The 18,942-nt window shown below is 38.0% G+C and overlaps 1 protein-coding gene across 12 annotated transcripts in view; it reads right to left on the bottom strand.

The window, feature by feature from the left end:
* The window catches only part of Dock10 (dedicator of cytokinesis 10), a 263,362-nt gene that overhangs the window by 151,609 nt on the left and 92,811 nt on the right, over positions 1-18,942 (bottom strand). For all 12 annotated transcript variants that reach the window (XM_087205974.1, XM_087205976.1, XM_087205977.1 and 9 more), the window contains one exon: positions 10,234-10,353. In XM_087205974.1, coding sequence (XP_087062100.1) covers positions 10,234-10,353 — 120 coding nt within the window. The remainder of the gene's footprint in view (positions 1-10,233; positions 10,354-18,942) is intronic.

Genomic DNA, 18,942 nt, shown 5'->3' with positions numbered 1-18,942 from the left:
ATGAGTATGTGTAGTGTGTTAGGATGTGTGTGTCTGTGCATATGTGAAAGCATGTGATGCATAAATGTGCCTGGGTGAGTGTGTCCGTGCATCCACATGCATGTTAGAAAGCATGAGTTTTGACACTGTGAAAGAGGAAAAATGTCATGTGAATCTAACAAGGCTAGAGAATAAAAAAATAAAAACAAGAAAATTATGTTCCAGATAAATCATATAGTAAGAATAAATCTCATCTTAAAACACAGCTGTAGGGCCGGGGATTTAGCTCAGTGGTTCCACCATCTGTCTTGCAAGTGCAAGACCCCGAGTTCGATCCCTGGTTCCAAAACAAACAAACAAAAACAACAACAACAACAAAACCCCCACACAGCTATAGAATGAACTTCCTGGCCACTGCATTTGCACTGGGATTTGGCTGCAGCTAAAGATTTGGAAAGGCTGTGGCTATCAATTCAAAAGAAGTACACACAGAGGGAGCAAGTGTAGATAAATGGATGGATTAGGGAGTGGTTATTTTCTGTGTAAAGAATAACAGAACCAATTTAGATCTCATTTAGATTTTACATTTGTAATTCATTTTAATTTCCTCCTTCAAGTTACTTCTTTTATGGTATTCACAGTGTTCTAAGAAAATCAGTAAATTACCTCTATTGAAAGTTTGGGGTAGAAGAACAAGAACCATGCCTCAACTGAGCTTTGGGAATTATGGCTGGATTTAGGGTTTTTTATCTAATACAAAAATTTGCTGTATTACAATCATTGTTTTATAGTAAAATTTTTATACATAAAATATTCAAGATTTTCCTCTTTATCCTTTGTCTACCTAGAACATCCCATTGCACTCTTCTCTTTGAAAAAAATAGCTACTCTAAAATACTCCAAGTTTGATGGAGAATACAGTAACGTGAATCCCAGTAAAGCTTGTAGCTATATTATAAATCTATTGTTCCATTAAGGTAATGAAATAGAGTGAATAACTAGCGTTAGCTTTTTAAAAAAGAATAATTTTCATTAGTGTGGACTCAGGCTTTTAGGAACAATAGCCAAATGATTACTTGGTCAGTGATGTCATAGAGTAACAACAGGCCCAAAAAACATAAGCCAATGCTCATATGCAATACACCGACAAGAAATTAATTTATTTGGGGCTTTGGAAGCTGCCACATTACATGTACAATGCCTTAAGTGATTTCATCTCTGATCAAGATACAATGTTGATTCTATAAAATAAGATAATTGCACAGTAGTTTAAATGTTCTCATGAAATCATGTGATAAATCTGGAACATTGTTCTACAATATGTATAGAGCTACTGAACAACTAATACCTTGTGCAAAGTACACAATGATTGAAAAAGAATGTATGCATAATACATCCTTATAATATACTACTGATCTCAGCTAAATACAACTTATGAATACTGGAATATTTGTCTGGAAAAGCAAAAGGCCTCCACAAAGTTTCAATTTCAAAAATGGTGGCACTCTTCCACTTGTTTTAGATTTTTAAATGTCTCTCTGTTGAAGCAAAAATAAATTGAAGTACAAAATTCGTATTTTAAGCGTGTTAATATGGTTACAAAGAATTTCTTTTCTGAGAAATAGATGCTTTCAGACCACTACTAATTGCTTCCTTGGCCACAACAGACTTCCTGCTTTCTTTTATAGAACCTCTGGTTGACTATTAGGATGGCTCAATAGCATGGAACAGATCTGAGACTGTTCTGGAACTCAGCCAAGCTCCTCTTTCGATGGTAAAAGTTGTGTAAAGTGCTTATTGTCCAGAGATCGGGTATTTAGAAATAAAAACTGTCACAGAGTGATGCCTACAGGCTGGTGTTTACAATGTCAGGTCTGTAATACTCAGACATCTTTGAGTGCAGCTCAACACTTTCTGGTCCTTCTACCCTGTAGTGAGCAGTATTTGTGGTCTGGTTGGGGTCACCATTCTGCTGGCTAAAATGAACACAGAAGACTTCAATCCAAGCACACGGGGGCCATTTCTGAATTGGTCAAAGGCTGCTGTCAAAGACCAAAACAAGGCTGCTGTCCCTGTCTTTGGGTTGAAAGAGTGTCCCCTGACAGTATTGTAGGCTGCAGCAGTTCAAAGAAGAAGACAGAAATGACAGTGTTCATAGTAACCAATCGGTTACCAAGGTGAAAAGCCAACAGCCTTAGAGTGGAAACTATAAACTCTCATTTCAGGATCAATTCTGGCCCATGCACCTGCCTAAAAAGTGACCTTCACCTAAACTCACCAGACTAAGACACCGACTTTGTCTTTTATTCTATCAGATGAGTCACTTATATTACATTCGCTGCTTGAAAAACATTTTAAGTATATTCAGAAAAGTACTGCTATGATTTTATCATTTATTTTTTAAATATATGAGAGTATCCCTTTTGTATCTTCATTGAGCCTTAAAAGGAAGACTCTAGTTGTTTTGTTAAAAACTGGAAAATGCTTGAGCAACAAGAGCAGTTATGCATAATTATCATGATCCAGTCAAGCCAAGCATGGGGAGGGACTTCGCCATCATAGTATTTAGGTATAAAAGTAAGGAGGAAGTTTAAACTGTTTCACCAATTCACTTCTTTTTTTGTGTGTGACTCATTTTATCAGCTCCAAAATGTTTCTCAGTTCCTCTAAGGAGGTGAGGACAAAACATTCCTTTTTTAAAAAAAAATTTATTATTTTAATTGTACAAACTTAGGGAGTACGGTGTGATAATTTTATACATGTACACAGTGTATAGTGATCAAATCAGGGTGGTTAACATTTCTGTCTCCTTAACTATCTAGAAATTTAATTAACATATAATCCTTGTGCATCCTACATATGGAAATACATGAGCCTTGATGAGAACAAAGTGCTCCAGTAATGTGAAGCACACACTACTGTCGTCTGGACCTGACTATTCAGAAGGGCCCCAGGAAGAAGCCCATCTGGTATAGACTCAGCCCCATGAGGAGGGAAGAGCAGTAGGGCTCAGACAACAGCCAGCCCTCACACTGCCCTCCAGGGCCCCTCCCTCATGGCTGCCATCTTCCTTCTCCCACACTGGCCTCAAGCCTGCCAGGCCTTAACTCAGGCTCTTACACGTCTCAGAAAATAAGTTTCCTTCCTTCCTTTCCAAATCTCAGATTTCATATAGGTGTCAGATCCTTTTGAAAATCTCTGGATTTTCTAACATACATTTTTTTCTTTCCTGAACTCTACTGTCTCAATCACAATGAAATCTAGTCTTACATTCAAGAGCTGTGCTGCTGATTAATTTAGCCAATCATTGTACACATAGGTTTTATTGTATATAAGAAAACCACATGCTATCTGCTTTGGGACTAAAATATAATAATTTATGAAACAAGTTTTGCTATGTTCATTTGCCATGTTCATTTCTATGTTTACATTTTTTAAATATTAAAGTACTTGAATGTGGATGTGTATTTTTATGATTCTTTGTATCCTATTTCTGAACATCCATATCATCCTATCCTCTTTATAAAAAAATGAGCATTGTTGAGATATAATCTATATGCCATAAAATTTACCACTTTGAAGTATAGGATGCTTTTGAATAGATTCAGAGTTGTGCAACCATAATCACTATTTAATTTTAGAACATTTTAATCAGTCCCCAAAGAAACCTATCCGCTAGCAGTTGCTCTGCATTTTCCCTTCTCCCCAGCCCCTGGCAACCACTAATTTGTTTTCTGTCTCTATAGATTTGCCTATTTTTGATATATCATATAAATGGAATAATATCCTATCTGGTCTTTTAAGACTGGCTTCTTTCACTTAACATAAAATACTCAAGTTCATCCAGGTGTAGCATGCACCATTGTTTCACTGCTTGTTATAGAGGAATGATAACATTTTTGTATGGAAATGCCTCAGTTTGTTTATCTGTTCGTCAGTTGATGGACAGTTGGGTTGCTTCCATTTTGGGGCTATGCTTCTCTGAAAATCCATGTACGAGTTTTTATGTGGACTTTTATTTTCTGATAAAATTGAGCACACATTACAGCCTCTACAGATTCTCACTAACACGAAGTAAGCAGCGAGGGATGCATCTAGCACTTTTCTATCATTCCTTTTGGGATTCAGGGAGTTAATGTTCCCCCAAGGTGTGCACCTTCTTTTTTCTATGATGTTCAAAGCATGTCATTTAGGTAGAAATGAATAGCAAAAGTCAATGCCCTTATGTTTGATTTCCCTTCTCGGGGCTGCTCTACATCCTTGGTCAAGAGGCTTTCCATATGTTAGCTTTATTAACTTATAAATGGGAGGAATATTATAAGTTAGAAAGAATCTAATTCAACAAAGGCTGTTACTTCGCTTTTGGATTGCAATTACAGTGCTCCACCGTGAACATTAGGAGCCACTGGAAGCCTGCTTTTCAGGCTCAGAAGCCAAAGATTAAAAGAAATTGAAATTCCTATAAAAAGTTAAGCTGTGTTTCAGAAGAAAAAGAAAGCCTGTGACCTTTCTGCTTTGCAATTTAAAGCATATTAAAATTTTTCTGCTTGCTCTCCTTGAATGACCCGTGGGGTTAAATCTGGAAGCCCCCAGTACTACTTGGTCTTTATAGCTAAAAGCATACTATGGAAAGAGCAAGCCATCGGTGTGTTATAAAATCTACTATTCACTCAGTTTTAATAGTGACAATGACAACTGAGGATGCATGGGAGAGCTCTGGAACACAGAATCTCAACAGATGTGAAGACAGGCTTTGAAGAGATAATGCTACTATTTCAACAGGCTATTTGAATCATGTGACAAAGAACATGGACTTTGAAAACGGCACTGTCCACTGGCAAAAGTCCAACTGTTGAACTATAAGCACTGTTTCTTATTCATTTTGTCATCCTTGAAATACCCATTTAGCTCATCAAAGGTGGTCCACGAAGCTAAATTGAAAGAGAGGAGTTTTATAGGTATGGGTGCTATTGAAAAACGAAGCACAATGTTCAGCATTCCCAGCTTTTAGACCTCTGAAACTTTCTTACTTAAAGGTTTTATACCTCTCAGAAATGATTCTACCTCTGGCTTTCTGCATCTTTTGCACAGCAAAAAACTCATTTCTGGCTTTCTCATCTTTTGTTCTGCTATTTTATATCAGCTTCTACTTAAATGGAATCATTCCGACACATGATTCACTGGGTCCTTGAAACTGTCCTTTCTTTCCTTTCTCCTCTTAACTACTTCACAGAGTCACACTTTGATGACTAAATGCTTTATTTTTGTTGGTGTAAGTTTCTGTTCCTACCATCTTCAGAAAGAAAAATGAGAAAAACAAGAGTAAAAAACACAATGACGGAAGGAGTATGTGGTTTTGGAATGAATGGGCTAACAAATGAATACATAGCCCATCTTCCAAGTGAATCACTATGATGCAAGTATGTACAGCCTGGCCTCACAACCCGTGTACCTGGGGAAGAAATTCCAGGTGTTGTACCACGATAAAAGAAGATGCTTCTCTTTCAGTGCCTTGACCTGGGCGAATATTTTAATTCAATGTTCAACAGTCTTTACTGAACACCTATGAAGCAGACAGTGTGCTGAGTACTTGACATACACACATGGACTATTTTCTCCCTTACCTACTAACAAGAACAACTGAACAGAAAACAAGTAACAGAAAGCAAGTGAATAAGCACATTGAAATATCAGAGGGAGGAAGCTAATCTTTGCTAATGACAATGATGCACCAGGCACCATAGTTGATGAAGTGAGCTATTGGAAGAAGAGGCCATGTTTTCAGTACTGTTTTTTAAGATGATATGTTGAATTGTACTTAAGAGGAATATGTCATATTAATAATTATATTCTCATCAAGTAAAATCAGTTACTATTCAATTACTTTATTCTTAGGACTTTCTATTTTGTATTTCACCGCAGATTTTTTTTTTTTTCATCAGTACATGTTTCCGAAATACAATGAGAATTGGTATATATATATATATATATATATATGTCACATCTTAACCATTTTTAGAATGGCTTTTTGGTTCCTCAAGACACTGAAATAATCTAAGTTACGTTCTAAAAAAATAACTTAGGTTTATGAAAGATAATTCATGAGTATTGTTACTGGGAATCCCAAAATAATCAAGACAGAAGACATCCCCATCTTGGTGGATGCTACAATCTAGTGGCAAGAGACAAGTGACAGAGGAGTGAAAGAAAAAGCAAGTGATCTTTGCAGGCAGTAACAAGCAGGATGATGCGGTGGAGTAACTAAGTGGGGCATGCAGTTTGGAATGCAGGGACACGTCTTTGAAGAGGTGACTTCTGAACTAAATCACAAATGAAACACAGGAGCAGGACAGGCAGAGTAAACAGTGCCTAGAGAGAAGATGAGTTTGGCGAGTGCAGAGAACAGAAAGAATTCACGTATTCTTTATGGTGATCCAGAGGACAGGGTTAGGAGACAAGGGTTCAGAGTTCATTGGGAGCCCCATGACTGGAACAATGTGGAGGACCTGGATTTGCTTCTCCAGACAATGGGGCCTCCCCAGAGAGTTTTAACCAGCAACGTAGCATTTTCTGACTTACATCTCTAAATGCTTCCTCAGAGTACTGCATGCAAATGAATCAAAGCCTTCAAGGGAGGAGGCAGGAAGACCTGTTAGAAGTACCTTTTGGAGGTGCTTAAGCCAAACAGGTGGTACTTGGGCCAGCAGAGTGAATAGCGAAAAATCTAATGTCTGTATTTTCATAAAAGAATAATCTCTTTTAGGGTTGTGCAAGTGCCAGATACAGCTCTGTTTCCTGGTATTTCTTAACCATAGCACTTTCAGCAACCTCATCTCTTCATCCATATTAGGGCACAAGCTCCTGAAGCACAAAGTTCTGGCTTTTCTTTTCACTCTCCCTTGTCTAGGAAGTGCTGTTCTATATTCAGCGCCTCGTGGGTGCAAAATAAACATTGATTAAACAAACTGCGTAATGAATCATGTCTGCTGCAAGTGTGGGTGCCTGGAAACGTGGAAACCTAGAAGTGAGCTGCAGGCTCCCATCTTCAGACTGAAAATGGATTACCAACACTGGAGGGGCGGTGCGAAGTTTGGAACGGCTCTCCCCTTTCATCTTGCGGTGCCTTGGGAATGGCATGGTCATTCTATTACCACTTCCTATTGGCTGAGGGGAGACTGTCCACACACACATTCCAGAGAGCCCTTACCCATCACTCAGGCTGAGAAGCTGAGGATGTGATGCACGTTCTACGTGCCTGGATGGTTGCTGCTGATGAACAAGAGCCCTAAGCTGTGACACAGGCCATGGGTGAACAATGTCAGAAAAAATTTTACAGAAGTGTCTACACTCCATAAAAAAGGACGAGAGGGAAAAACCAAAACCAATGCAGTTGTACTGTATGGCAGGGATCAGTCCACTTTTTCTGCAAAGGGCCAGAACTAAATCTTTTAGGACCGTGTCTCTGCTATAGCTACTGCAACTCTGTCATGTGTCATAAAAGCAGTGTCTTGGGTAAATGACCAGACACTGGTGTTCAGAAAAAACTTTGTGTATGGATGCAGAATTTGAAAATCACTTTCAAGTGTTATGTGATATCAGTTTTTCTCTTTCAACTATTTAAAAACACAGCAATTCGTAATCATGAGACATACAAATATAGGCAGAAGGCTACTCAAGGGCCCTAGTTTACCAAATCATACTCTGTAAGGTAAAAGAGAGGGAGAATACTGTGTCTGAATATTATTCAAAAACTGACAATTTTGCGCATCTGTAATATTAGACACATTTCTTCATCAATGGCTTAATGCAAATTAAAATTTAGTCATTTGTGGAATGTGACCTTCTGATAACAAGGATTGGGTGGCATCCAATATCCCTGAGCATCTACTAATGGGGAGCTACTCTCTCAGCTGTCCCCCCTTCCTCTAAACCCTGAAACAAGTTCTCCACGCAGAGGCCAGATGAGCTGTTACTATTACACCAGGTCATTTGTTCCCCTTGAAATACTCCATGACTTCCCACTTGCATTTAAAAGAAGATGCAAATGCCTGATTTTGTCCTTGCTCAGTCTGATCTGTCACCACTCCCTCTGTTCAGTCATCTCAGTCTTCAGTTGGAGAGCTCTCCAGCCATTCCTTAGCCTGCAACAGTCCTTCCCTCGTTGCTAGCATGGCTGGTCCTCCTGAAGAATTTGGAACTCAGCTCAAATGTTGCCTCATCAGGGGCTGTGCTGAACCACCCAGTCTAATGCGGTTCTTCTCCCAGTCAGTTTCCATCTCACTTCCTTGGTTTATTTTCATCCTAGAATTGCTCTTTATCTGAATTACTTTGTCAATTAATTCTCTAAACTTGTTTTCAAAACGTAATCTGCAACAGAACAGGGCAATTTCTAATCACAGCTACATCTCCATTCTTAGAATCACGCCTAACATTCAGCATCATATACTGCATATTTGTCAAATAACGAGGAAAGGAAATAGAGGTGCGCGTCCTAGCATGGTAGTTTTAGAGTTGTGGTAGTATTTTACTCCAGTGGAGAATGAGGGAGAAAGGATAGAGTGGTTGGGGTGGGGGTGGGAAAGACTTCATTGAGCTTTGATAGAAGAACAGGGACTAGATCTTAAAGAAAGCCTTGGGCTACGTTAGGGCATTTACACTTCATTTCGAAGGCAAAGAGGAGCCACAGAAGGATTTGTAGCAGGCACGGAATAAAAGAGTTTACTGTATTTGTTGGAGTGTTCAGATTGGGAAAATAAAGCAGTATGTTATCATAGGCTCTGTCTACACCACTGAAGATGGGATTGGTCAAATAGTCATCAGAGAAAATTCTTAACTTCGGTGACCATGGAAACATGCCAAAAACTGAAATCACACTTAGTACAAAATCTGTCTGCATCTACAATTACCTACTTTCTTTTTGAGCTGGGAGTCCTTGAGGTAGTATCTGACATATGTCTGAACAAAAGAACTAGATAGATAGATGCTCCAAGTTTCATGAGTTTTGGTGTTGTCTCACAGAGAAAGGCTGTTTGGAAGGCCTATTTTTCAGCCTGCACTGTAAAAATGAGGATGTGGAATTAAAAAAATAAAAGAGTGCTTAACTTCATGCTTCAGTTCAAACCCTCATGGCCTGACTGATCCAACCACGGAAATGAGATTTCTGAGTGAGATAAGCCTCTCAAAATGTGCCAGTGCAAGGTGGAAGCCATCTCAACATTTGAAAAGCAGGCTGGAAGAATTATTTCTCTTACATATAAATCTACCTGCTTTCTTCCATTATTCTTCACACTTGGAACACAAAAGCATTAACTTGCCTGTACCTTCTTTTCCATGATTCCACTGAGGAGGGTGAAATGAATTAACCCTTTAGAAGCTAGTAATAAAATCTTCCACAAAGATGAGAGGCACAGCCAAAGGTGAAGGCTGTTGGAGGCCAGTGAGGGCCGGGATCAGCGCTCTCAGACAGAGGCTTGTTTTGCAGAGTTATCCCTAAGCTGCCCTTTCACCTACTACACAACGGTAAAGTTCGTGCAGTCTAAGACTTCCTTTCTTTTAGGGAAAAAAAATAAAACAGGAAGTTACCAACTTCCCATGGAGGTTTCTATTTGCACAGTCACATATTCATTCACAATTTAAAAATGTTTAAGATGATCACAAATGGCTCATTGAATGTTTGGTGCCCATTATCCACAACTTTATTGTTTCCATCTCCAAAATGAGCATCTTTTTCATTCACTGTCTCTCTACTTCCTCAGAAGCATCCTCTGTGGCAGTGTGCACTGTCCTCAGTTTACCTTGATTTGCTCTCAAGCCTCAATCTTCTAATTAAAGGCCAGACATGATTAAAGTTTATTTTTAAGAACTACATCTTTCGTGCTAATAGAGTCTGGGTTTGGCCACTGGTTGGCTTCAGCTGCTTGGAAACTTTCAGTTAGAAACAGCTTGAAAGAGGGAATGGTCTGAATCCAAGGAAGGCAGTGGTTAGACCATGGGTGCTGGCAGGGACAAGAGCACCAACTGGCACAAAGCAGCACTCTGCACTGCTCCTGTCCCCTGTGGCCACGGTCTCCCTGAGCCTCCACTCTTCCCGCTTGGGGAGGCCCAAGAGTACATCCTACCGCTGGATGCAGGCTCCAGCTGCAGCATTGTGAGGCATGGTAGTCCCAGGAGAAGGGAAATTATCTGAATCTACAAGGAAGGACACGATCCAATTTGCGGGGTCCTCTTGAATTGAGGTGGCTTGAGGAGACTTACCGAGAAATCATCACTGGGGAAGAACAGGAGGTCTTGAAGAAGATCATCCCAGTGGGTCTTTTCAAGTTCTTCAATGACAGTTTCATAATCCAAAGGCTCAAGAAGCCTAGGCTTTTCCTGCTGCAGAGAGAAAAATGATGTTAACCACTCACAATGTCATCTCAGTTCTCCACACCTGGTTCAATTTCATTTCTTAGTTGCCACTTTAGTTATTTTTTTCTTAGCACATGTTAGAAGTACACAGTGATTCCATTCATTGTGGGGAGTTGGCACATGTGTACAACACATCTTCATTCTTTATTTCATCCCCCGTATCTCTTGGTCCCCTCTCCTTTTGCAAAAGATCTATCTTTCCATTTCCCATTATTTTTTATTTTGCTTATATTTCTCATATAAGAGAAGTGGTTTGATATCGCCGGTTTTTCCAATGAAGTCACCAAGACTCCAGGAATTGGGGAAAAAATCAGACAGCTATTCTTTTATTTTCAGAGCTGAAATAATGTGAGGAGATCCTGAAATACATGGCCTTCAGTCTGTTGCCACCAAGTCTCCAAGGCGCACAGTATCCCGTCTATCACATCCACAGGAAAGATGTTTCTGTGAACTTGATCTTTGCCAACCCAAAGAAAGGCCTCCTGTTTACCTGCTACAGTGTAATGATGATCACCATCAGTTTTGCTGAATTAGATACTTCGTTGTGAGTTTTAGCTGGATCAATTTAGAAATTCTGGCACTCTGCTAGCAATCAAAATACCACAGCCCATTTTAGTTGCCACTGAACCCGGATCCTATGTCAGGACTGACTCCTTTGCTCTGAGCCTCTTTGTCTCTACAGAGAGAAGCTGGGTCCACCTCTAACACAACTGAACAACAAAACTATTACAGACCCACTGTAGTGACAGCAGGAAAGTCTGAAAAAAACCCAGATAATCACACAACATCAAAACGCTGAACCCAAGAGGAAACACTCTCCCACCAGGGAAGATTTCCATAGTGCCCAGAAGTAAATGTTCAAGGGGAAGACAGGATTGCATCATTATGGGATGGATGTGTTTTCTCTAAACTATACGTAACTCATAAAGTGAGAAAAATAGACCCCTCTGAAGAACACACACACAAAAATCTTACAAAACAGAAATCCAAGGACTCAATCTGAGTCCCCTAGCCCTTTGATGAAATATTTATGAAAATTAAGTGATAAAAGATGATCCTTTACTTTTGGGGGAGCTCCCAGAAGCTTGAGGCCCCTCTATGCAGTTTAGATGCTAAAGTGAGCTTGTCAGTGGAAAAGATATTTACTTTCTCGCCTTAGTCACTGCAACCGAAGCTCTGCCTCCCGCCCCTGACTGGGCCTCCCCTCCCCTCCACTCAGTAAAGGACACAGACTTAGCTTTGATTTAGATTTAGCTTCTAGGCCTTCTTCAGAAGATCTCTGACTGTAAAATTCCCCAAACTCTCAGTGACTTTTTAAAAATTGCTAATGGACTACTCAAGGTAGCAGTCAGTAGTTACCCTGATGATTTTCCTAGCATAAAAAATAAACCAAACGAAATGTGGACACAGCGGGCCACCAACAAAGATCTCATACATTTTCTGCAGTAAAAGAAAAACCATAAATGCTTAAGTAATCTGACGGCAATGTAAGGTGAATTGTCTCACTGGAAGGGGCCTTCAAGTCAAGGGGCTATATTTAGCAAATAAAAATACATAAATCCACAGAGTATTTGAAGAAAAGAAAAAATTTAATCGCTCAGCACAATCTCCTTAGTGGAGGTGTTGTGAAAAATTGAAAATTTTGAAGTAGGAAATATGGGGGTACAATGGCATGACTTTGATAATTAAAAACAGTCTTTCTATATACCCTTCATTTTGATGTTATTGACCTTTATAGATATATTTTAAGTGCCAATTCATTTCCCCGGCAAAAGTTAATTCCAAGAATCACAAACTGATAGCTCAAAAGGCAAATTCAGGGTCCAGATGTTTGATTTGGTGCCAACAGTTACTTTATTCTGTTTTTGTTTTAAATTGACTTTGACTTATTTAAGAAATAGTATTTCACTCTAGCTACAGGCCTTTATAGTCTTTCTCTATTATCTCTTACCCTCCAACATCCACATTTGTATCACCAAGGCCTCATAGGCCTTGAAGTATGAAATACTTCACTTATTCCGGATGTATTTTTTTCTAATATGAATATGTATCTATGAAATGCAGCATTTATTAAAAAATGTACAATGGAACCCTATCAGGAAGCTCTCTTCTCTGCCATAGATCTTCATGGTTGTTTCTGTCCTTTTCTCTCGCCAGTTTCCTTGGCTTACGTATGTGATGCCCTTCAGTGCTCAGTGCAGCAGCCTGTGATGTGGGTATGGATACTTCTCTCTTTTCTCCCTTTTCTCATCCAATGTGAGCAAGAGAGCATGACTTTAAAAGGAAATGACATAAGGATGTTTTGAGTGGCCTTGCACAATCTGGTTTTCATTACCTTTTAAATTTTATCTCTCATTAGTCTCAAACTTGAGCATTAATTAAGGAGAGAAGAAGGTCTTTCAAAGAAGATCTTTTCTTGAGACCTAAACTCTATAATTAAGCCAATCAGAGCTCCCAAGACAAAGATTATTGATAAAACCTTAGAGAAACTAAATCCTAAGCTCTCTTTGATCTAATCAATAAAAGATAAAGCCTTCATACATCTGTAGGAAGACATTTTTATGTATTCATCTCAAGCTATGACATGTGATCCAATTAATAAATAATATTTATTAGAATTTGTCTATTTAGAATATGGTACTGAGGTTATATTGACACTGGGATCCAAAATTTGACATATCCGCTCCATAAATTTTAGGCTTTGGGGGGAATAGATTAGTAAAATTCGCTATGCTTTTAAGGATCTTGTTAACCAATGCATAACACTCAAGACACTCAATGTGTCATAATTTTCTGTATATGAAGCTTGACAAGAAAATACCGTTGATGTATTCTATGGCACCCAGAAGTTGGATTTGACCAAGCTTGCCACAAAAGCTATATGTATCTGTAACGGCATGAATCCAGGCTATCCAACCAGTAGTATCCAGCTCTCTTTGGAGCATGGAAGATGTCTTCTCAGAGTTTTGGTCAAAGAGACACATGCACACAAGAATGGTGGGGTCACTTCCTTTCTCACTACTGCTCCTTGCAGAGACACTGAGTGCAGCAGGGAACTGAGCAGCATTGCCTTACAGCTTTAACAAGGGTTGGGGTGTCGCTCTTGAATTCATTGTGCCTATTTCTTTTGGAAATGTACCAAATGGGAGAAGGTATGTGACAAGGTTACCCTGCATCGCATTGGAATTTCACAGTGCTTTTTACTCTTACTCTCATTCTCTCAAATGAGTAATGAATTTCATCAGGGATTCTAAAGTCACTATGCACGGGAAATGGCACCCACCACAGCAGGGTCATGCTGCCCCACATGGTAATAGGCTCTATTCTTCTTAACACAGTTTTAAAAGATTCATTTGATCTAGTTCCCTCAACCCACAGCTCTCTTCCAAATCAACTTCACGGCAGAAAAATGGCTCCTGTCACAGAAACAAATCTTTCTTCCCCTGTACTTATTCCATGACTTCTCATGGAATGCCAACACACATTCTAAGCCATGGAGAGGTGAAGCTGCCATCCCGGTAATAGACCTGTATGCCAAGACCATTCAGTTGGCTTGAAACAAGCAGACTCTTCCTTAACTAACAATTCTAATGTCAAGAACATGGTTCTTGACCATTGCAAAGATCTAAATGATTTTCATCATTATAATTCAAAATCAAATGGGTGAAGAAATGAAGTAAAACTCCCACATTTTACATAATTAAATTACCACCCTAGACCTTTCTCCAGAAGTGCAATCTAAGTACAAAATAACCTAGAATACCAAGACTTTTTTCAAGAAAGTCCAAAGTACAAGGAAGAGTGTAATTATAGGTTTTCTGTGTACAGGACCATATTACATATTCTATAGCCACAGTCCTGTGCTATGTAAATTTGGGCATGGTAATAACATCTCCATACCTTGGTTTCTGCATCTGTAAAATGGGTTAGTAGTGGCTACTTCATAGAATTAAATCAGGTAGTACTTCTTAGAAGAGCACCATATCTATTGTACTCACTTTCCTAAATATTAAATTAATAAAGGCTTTGGAATACACATTTCCGTAATCATAGATTGAAAGAATCAGTACTATAAATTTAATGTGTACAAAGAGCAAACAGTAGCATTTCCATAAACCTGTGTTGAGTAATTAACTTTATATCCTTTCATCCAGATTCAGGAATTAGTTTTTAGGATAATATCTTAAAGAAACAAACAAACACATGTAATCTAAGATGTACATAAGGATGACTTTGCAACATTATCTTTGTAACATCACTAATCATTTGAGAAATGCATATTAAGACAACTCCAAGATGCCATCTCACTGCAGAAAGAATGGCTATCATTAAGAAATCAACCAATAACAAATGCTGTTGAGGTTGTGTGGTAAAACGAACTCCACTGTTGGTGGGAGTATAAACTGGTACAATCGCTATGGAAATCAGTATAGAGATTCCTCAAAAAACTATGATTAAAAACAACAACAACAACAAATAACTATAATTAAAAGTTCTATTTGACCCAGTTATTCCCTTTCTAGGTATCGCTCCAAAAGAGTTAAAAGCACATCACAGTGATATATACATACCCATGTTTATAGCAGCACAATTTATAAAAGCTAAATCTTGGAAACACCCCATATGCTCATCAACCTATGAATGGATAAAGAAAATGTGGTTTTTATCTATAAGGGAGTACGACTGTGTCATAAAGAACAATAAACGAGACATTTTTAGGTAAATAGATGGACCTCCGGACCATAATTTTAAGTGTAATAAATCAGACACACAAGTGTTGCTTGTGTGAGAAACTTAAGGGGTAAATAAGTCACCAAATGGAGGACAGATATTGGGAAGCAGGAAGAATATGTTCAAATGGGAAACAGAACGAGGGGAGGGAGAGAGGGAGGGAAGGAAGGGAAAAGAGATTTTAAAAAGAGAAGGAATAAAACGGAAACACTTTTTTTTTAAATGAGCAGGAGAAGAAGGATTGAAGGGAGGAGAAGATTGGGAAAAACAGAAGAATGAAGATATATTACGCACAGGTACAAATTCCCTATGATGAATGTGATCACTATGTATGCCAAACACATGCTAATAAATATTTTTTTAAAAAGATAGAGTAAACACTCACCTTCATCCAAGGAGGATAAGAAAGAAAATGTAGGCAGCTTAGTGAAGACATGAGAGCTGCTATTCAAAAGAGTGGCTCATGATTTTCAAAGAAGTATGTGTAGCAGACAAAGAATTAAAGCTATCATGAGCTTTGGGAAGGCATTGCAACTAGGCTAGAGACCGGAGTAAATCAATGAATAATTGTGCTGCAGAAGCCATGAATTTACTGAGCTCTTCAATTTTTCAGTAAAGTTAGTTAACTCACAATGTTTTGCAGACGATTGGCTTTTAAGGGGAAAAACTTGGGGATAGTGGAGTACATAATCGACATAGCAAGCATTGCTACCAATGAGAAGACAAAGAAAGGACACTACATCAGAAGACGAGACCCTTAAGATCATTGTGATAATGGGTCTAGATTCACGTATATTATAGCATTAGTGTTCAAATCAGAATATCTAAATCTCTAAGGGGTAGTCGTACTGGAAGGGCAGAGGCAGGGAACAATGGAAAATAATAAGTCATCAAGGATAAGAAAATCAAAAATTGAGGCATATCAATCCTATGAAACTCTTCATACCATTTAAAATTGGGCTTTCTGAAGATTATACTAAAAAGAAAATAAAATGGATACATATTACTGTTTAATAAGGAAATATTATACAGTGGAATAATTGCACAAGGCTTAAAAATTTAAAAAAGGATTCTAGATATAAATCCAAAGATTATTAATTATATTTGAATGAGACTATAATATTCAGTATTTTGCTATTTAGATTCTTCTGCATCCTTCAACTTTTATATAATACACATGAATTGCTTTCATCATGGTGAAAAAAATTAACTTGGCTTCTCAAAACTATCAAATCTTCTTTGACACACTGGGAGTTATTTGATTTTAAAATTGTTTACCCTTTGATAATCCACCAGAGGGGGAACCTAGACATATCACAGTGAGATTTCGCATGGAAATTCAACCACTAAGAGATTCGAGTGATTACCAAAAAGGATGCACAAAACACATGGGAAAAGAGATGAGGGGAAATAATTACAGACTAGGAATATGGTTCCAGAAATAATGTTAGCACAAAAGGGAAGCACAATTAGGAATTTAATAACTAAAGTCTTTTTGGCTTTGTAGGAAACCAAAAATATCTGGTGACTTAACCACCTATGTGCAGTATTGAATGTCACAAAGGATTAGAAGCCAGAAACTACTGGGAAGTTCAGAATCTTTTATCTACCAGGTAAATGACTAGAAATGTCACCTGAGTCTTAGCTGATGGTGGCCTGAGTGGGTAAAAAGAGCAATGTTTTAAAGATGAAGGAAGTGATAAGTTAATAAGTGAACCCCAAAATACCAGACAAATATAGATTTGTCTTTATTCAAAAGTGAATGAAAATTATTCTACATTTTACCCCCAAACTTATACCAAAACCAAATCAAATCAACCAAGCAAAACCACCAACTGCACTAACTCCAGACACTTTCCTATATGCTTTTATAATTATCCAATTTTCTTTAAAAACTCTGATAACAATGATGCCAAGAAATGCAAAAGAGATAATAATAGAAGAAAACCACTGAAATTAAAAAAGGAGCAGAATTTCCTCTGTGTATCTCCTAAATCAAGTCAGCCTGCTCTGTCCCCCATAGGAAGGAGGAAAGCAATCTATTCAATTACACGTATCAACAAATGAAAATTGAAATTCCACCATGTATTTTCCTTGAGATACAGCCTAGAAAATACTTTCATGCATTTACACTTTCAGATCCAAAGCAAAGGATTAAATTTAGGATTGGTTGGGTATTAAGCCCACCAGCTTTCCAAATAGAAATATCTAGAAAACAATCAGTGTTGGAGATATTTACCACTTCTTTCTGTAGCAGAAATACGAATGATCTTACCAGTGCTGGGGAGATACTTAGGAAGTGGTTGGCAGAATCAGGAAGAGTGAACAATCCCTACAGCACATCCCTTGTGTGTGGGGGGCACATATTTGGGTTCCAAATTTTAAATGTAATTAGGGAGGTGAGCCTTTGTTACTGACTACTGGAGTCACTCTAGTTATGTTCATCTGAACTAGTTATTCTTGGTTCTCCTTTTCAGAAAAATTTTGTCTTTCCATGAAACACTAAGAGAGAGCATTTTATATCTTACCTTTGAGAACTGTTATGATCTTTCTATGATGTGCAAGGCCTCCTGTGATGCTTTCTGGCACTCCTTCACCCTTCAGTCACCCTTGTCATTGCTAGCTACCCGAATCTTTGTTTTACTTTTAATATGCATAACAAAATTAATCCTACACAGTGTCTGATATAGGATTAATCTTATATCCTTTTTCAATATGCAAAATACTTCATCCTGCTCATTGACACAGAAAAGCCAACAAAAATAGGTATTTACTTTAATAATGCAGGCTCTATTAAAGCATAACACGATAATTATTTAAAAGTTCTTTTCACATCTTGGCATACAGGCAAGGAAATAGGGTCTTTAGTGACACCAAAAAAGAACTCCCATCTTGAGGTCTCTAAAACGATTAAGAAACAATGCAACTGTTAACTGATATCAGTGTTATCAGCATAACTGACTAAATTTCTTAGAAAAAAATAACAGATCTAAATGATATATGGATTCTTTAGACCCTAACACAATCCAGGACTCTTTGGCTTTAATGTGCTTGGAATGGAACCAACCTCCACACTCTTCGCGTTTAAAATAAATGAGAAGGTCGGAGAGAGTTCCATGCAGCTGGATCCATGGCTACAGTGTGAGCCTGTGGTCGCGTGACAGATTTAATTCATCCTTTCATCAGAGGGAGCTTCTCTGCACAACCTCTCAAATCTCTGAGCTTCAGAAAGCAAGATTAGCTCTTCTTACCAAAAAGGAAATGATTAAGTAAGGAATAAGTCATCTTACGCCGACCTTTTAACCTGTTCTCTGTCTTGAGCCACAGTTTCATGGGAATGGAAAAACACTAGGGAAATCAAAGCTAAGAACTGTACAGCTGGGCAAACTCAGATTAAGCTGAGTTTGGAAATGGTTTCCTTGGTAACAAGGACAACATAGAAATCAACCAGAAGCAATTCTTTGAATGTTAGTTCATTCCAGTAAAATATATCAAATTAAATTTGGTAAAGTATAAAGTCCTTTGCAAATATAAGGGATATATATATATATATATATATATATATATATATATATATGATCATGAGTATAAGGGATAATTAATTCATCACACCCAATACAAACATTAGAGTTAGAAAAATCAGAATTTTGTTTTGTTAACTCTTAATGAAAATTAAGAAACCAAAGACAAACTGTACAGGATTTTTGATGTAAGGTATACTCTTGAATTGAATTCATACTTTTTCATTGTTTTCTTTTTAGGGAACTATGACCCTATATATATCTTGGTATTATGTCCAAATTCATACATTTTGCACAGCAAATG

The sequence above is a fragment of the Heterocephalus glaber genome, unplaced genomic scaffold (assembly GCF_053883595.1).
Source record: "Heterocephalus glaber isolate CG9 unplaced genomic scaffold, H.glaber_assembly_v1.0 deba00000621, whole genome shotgun sequence".
Lineage (NCBI taxonomy): Eukaryota > Metazoa > Chordata > Mammalia > Rodentia > Bathyergidae > Heterocephalus > Heterocephalus glaber.
Note: the sequence above shows the minus strand (reverse complement) of the source record. Positions and strands in the feature narration are given on the sequence as shown.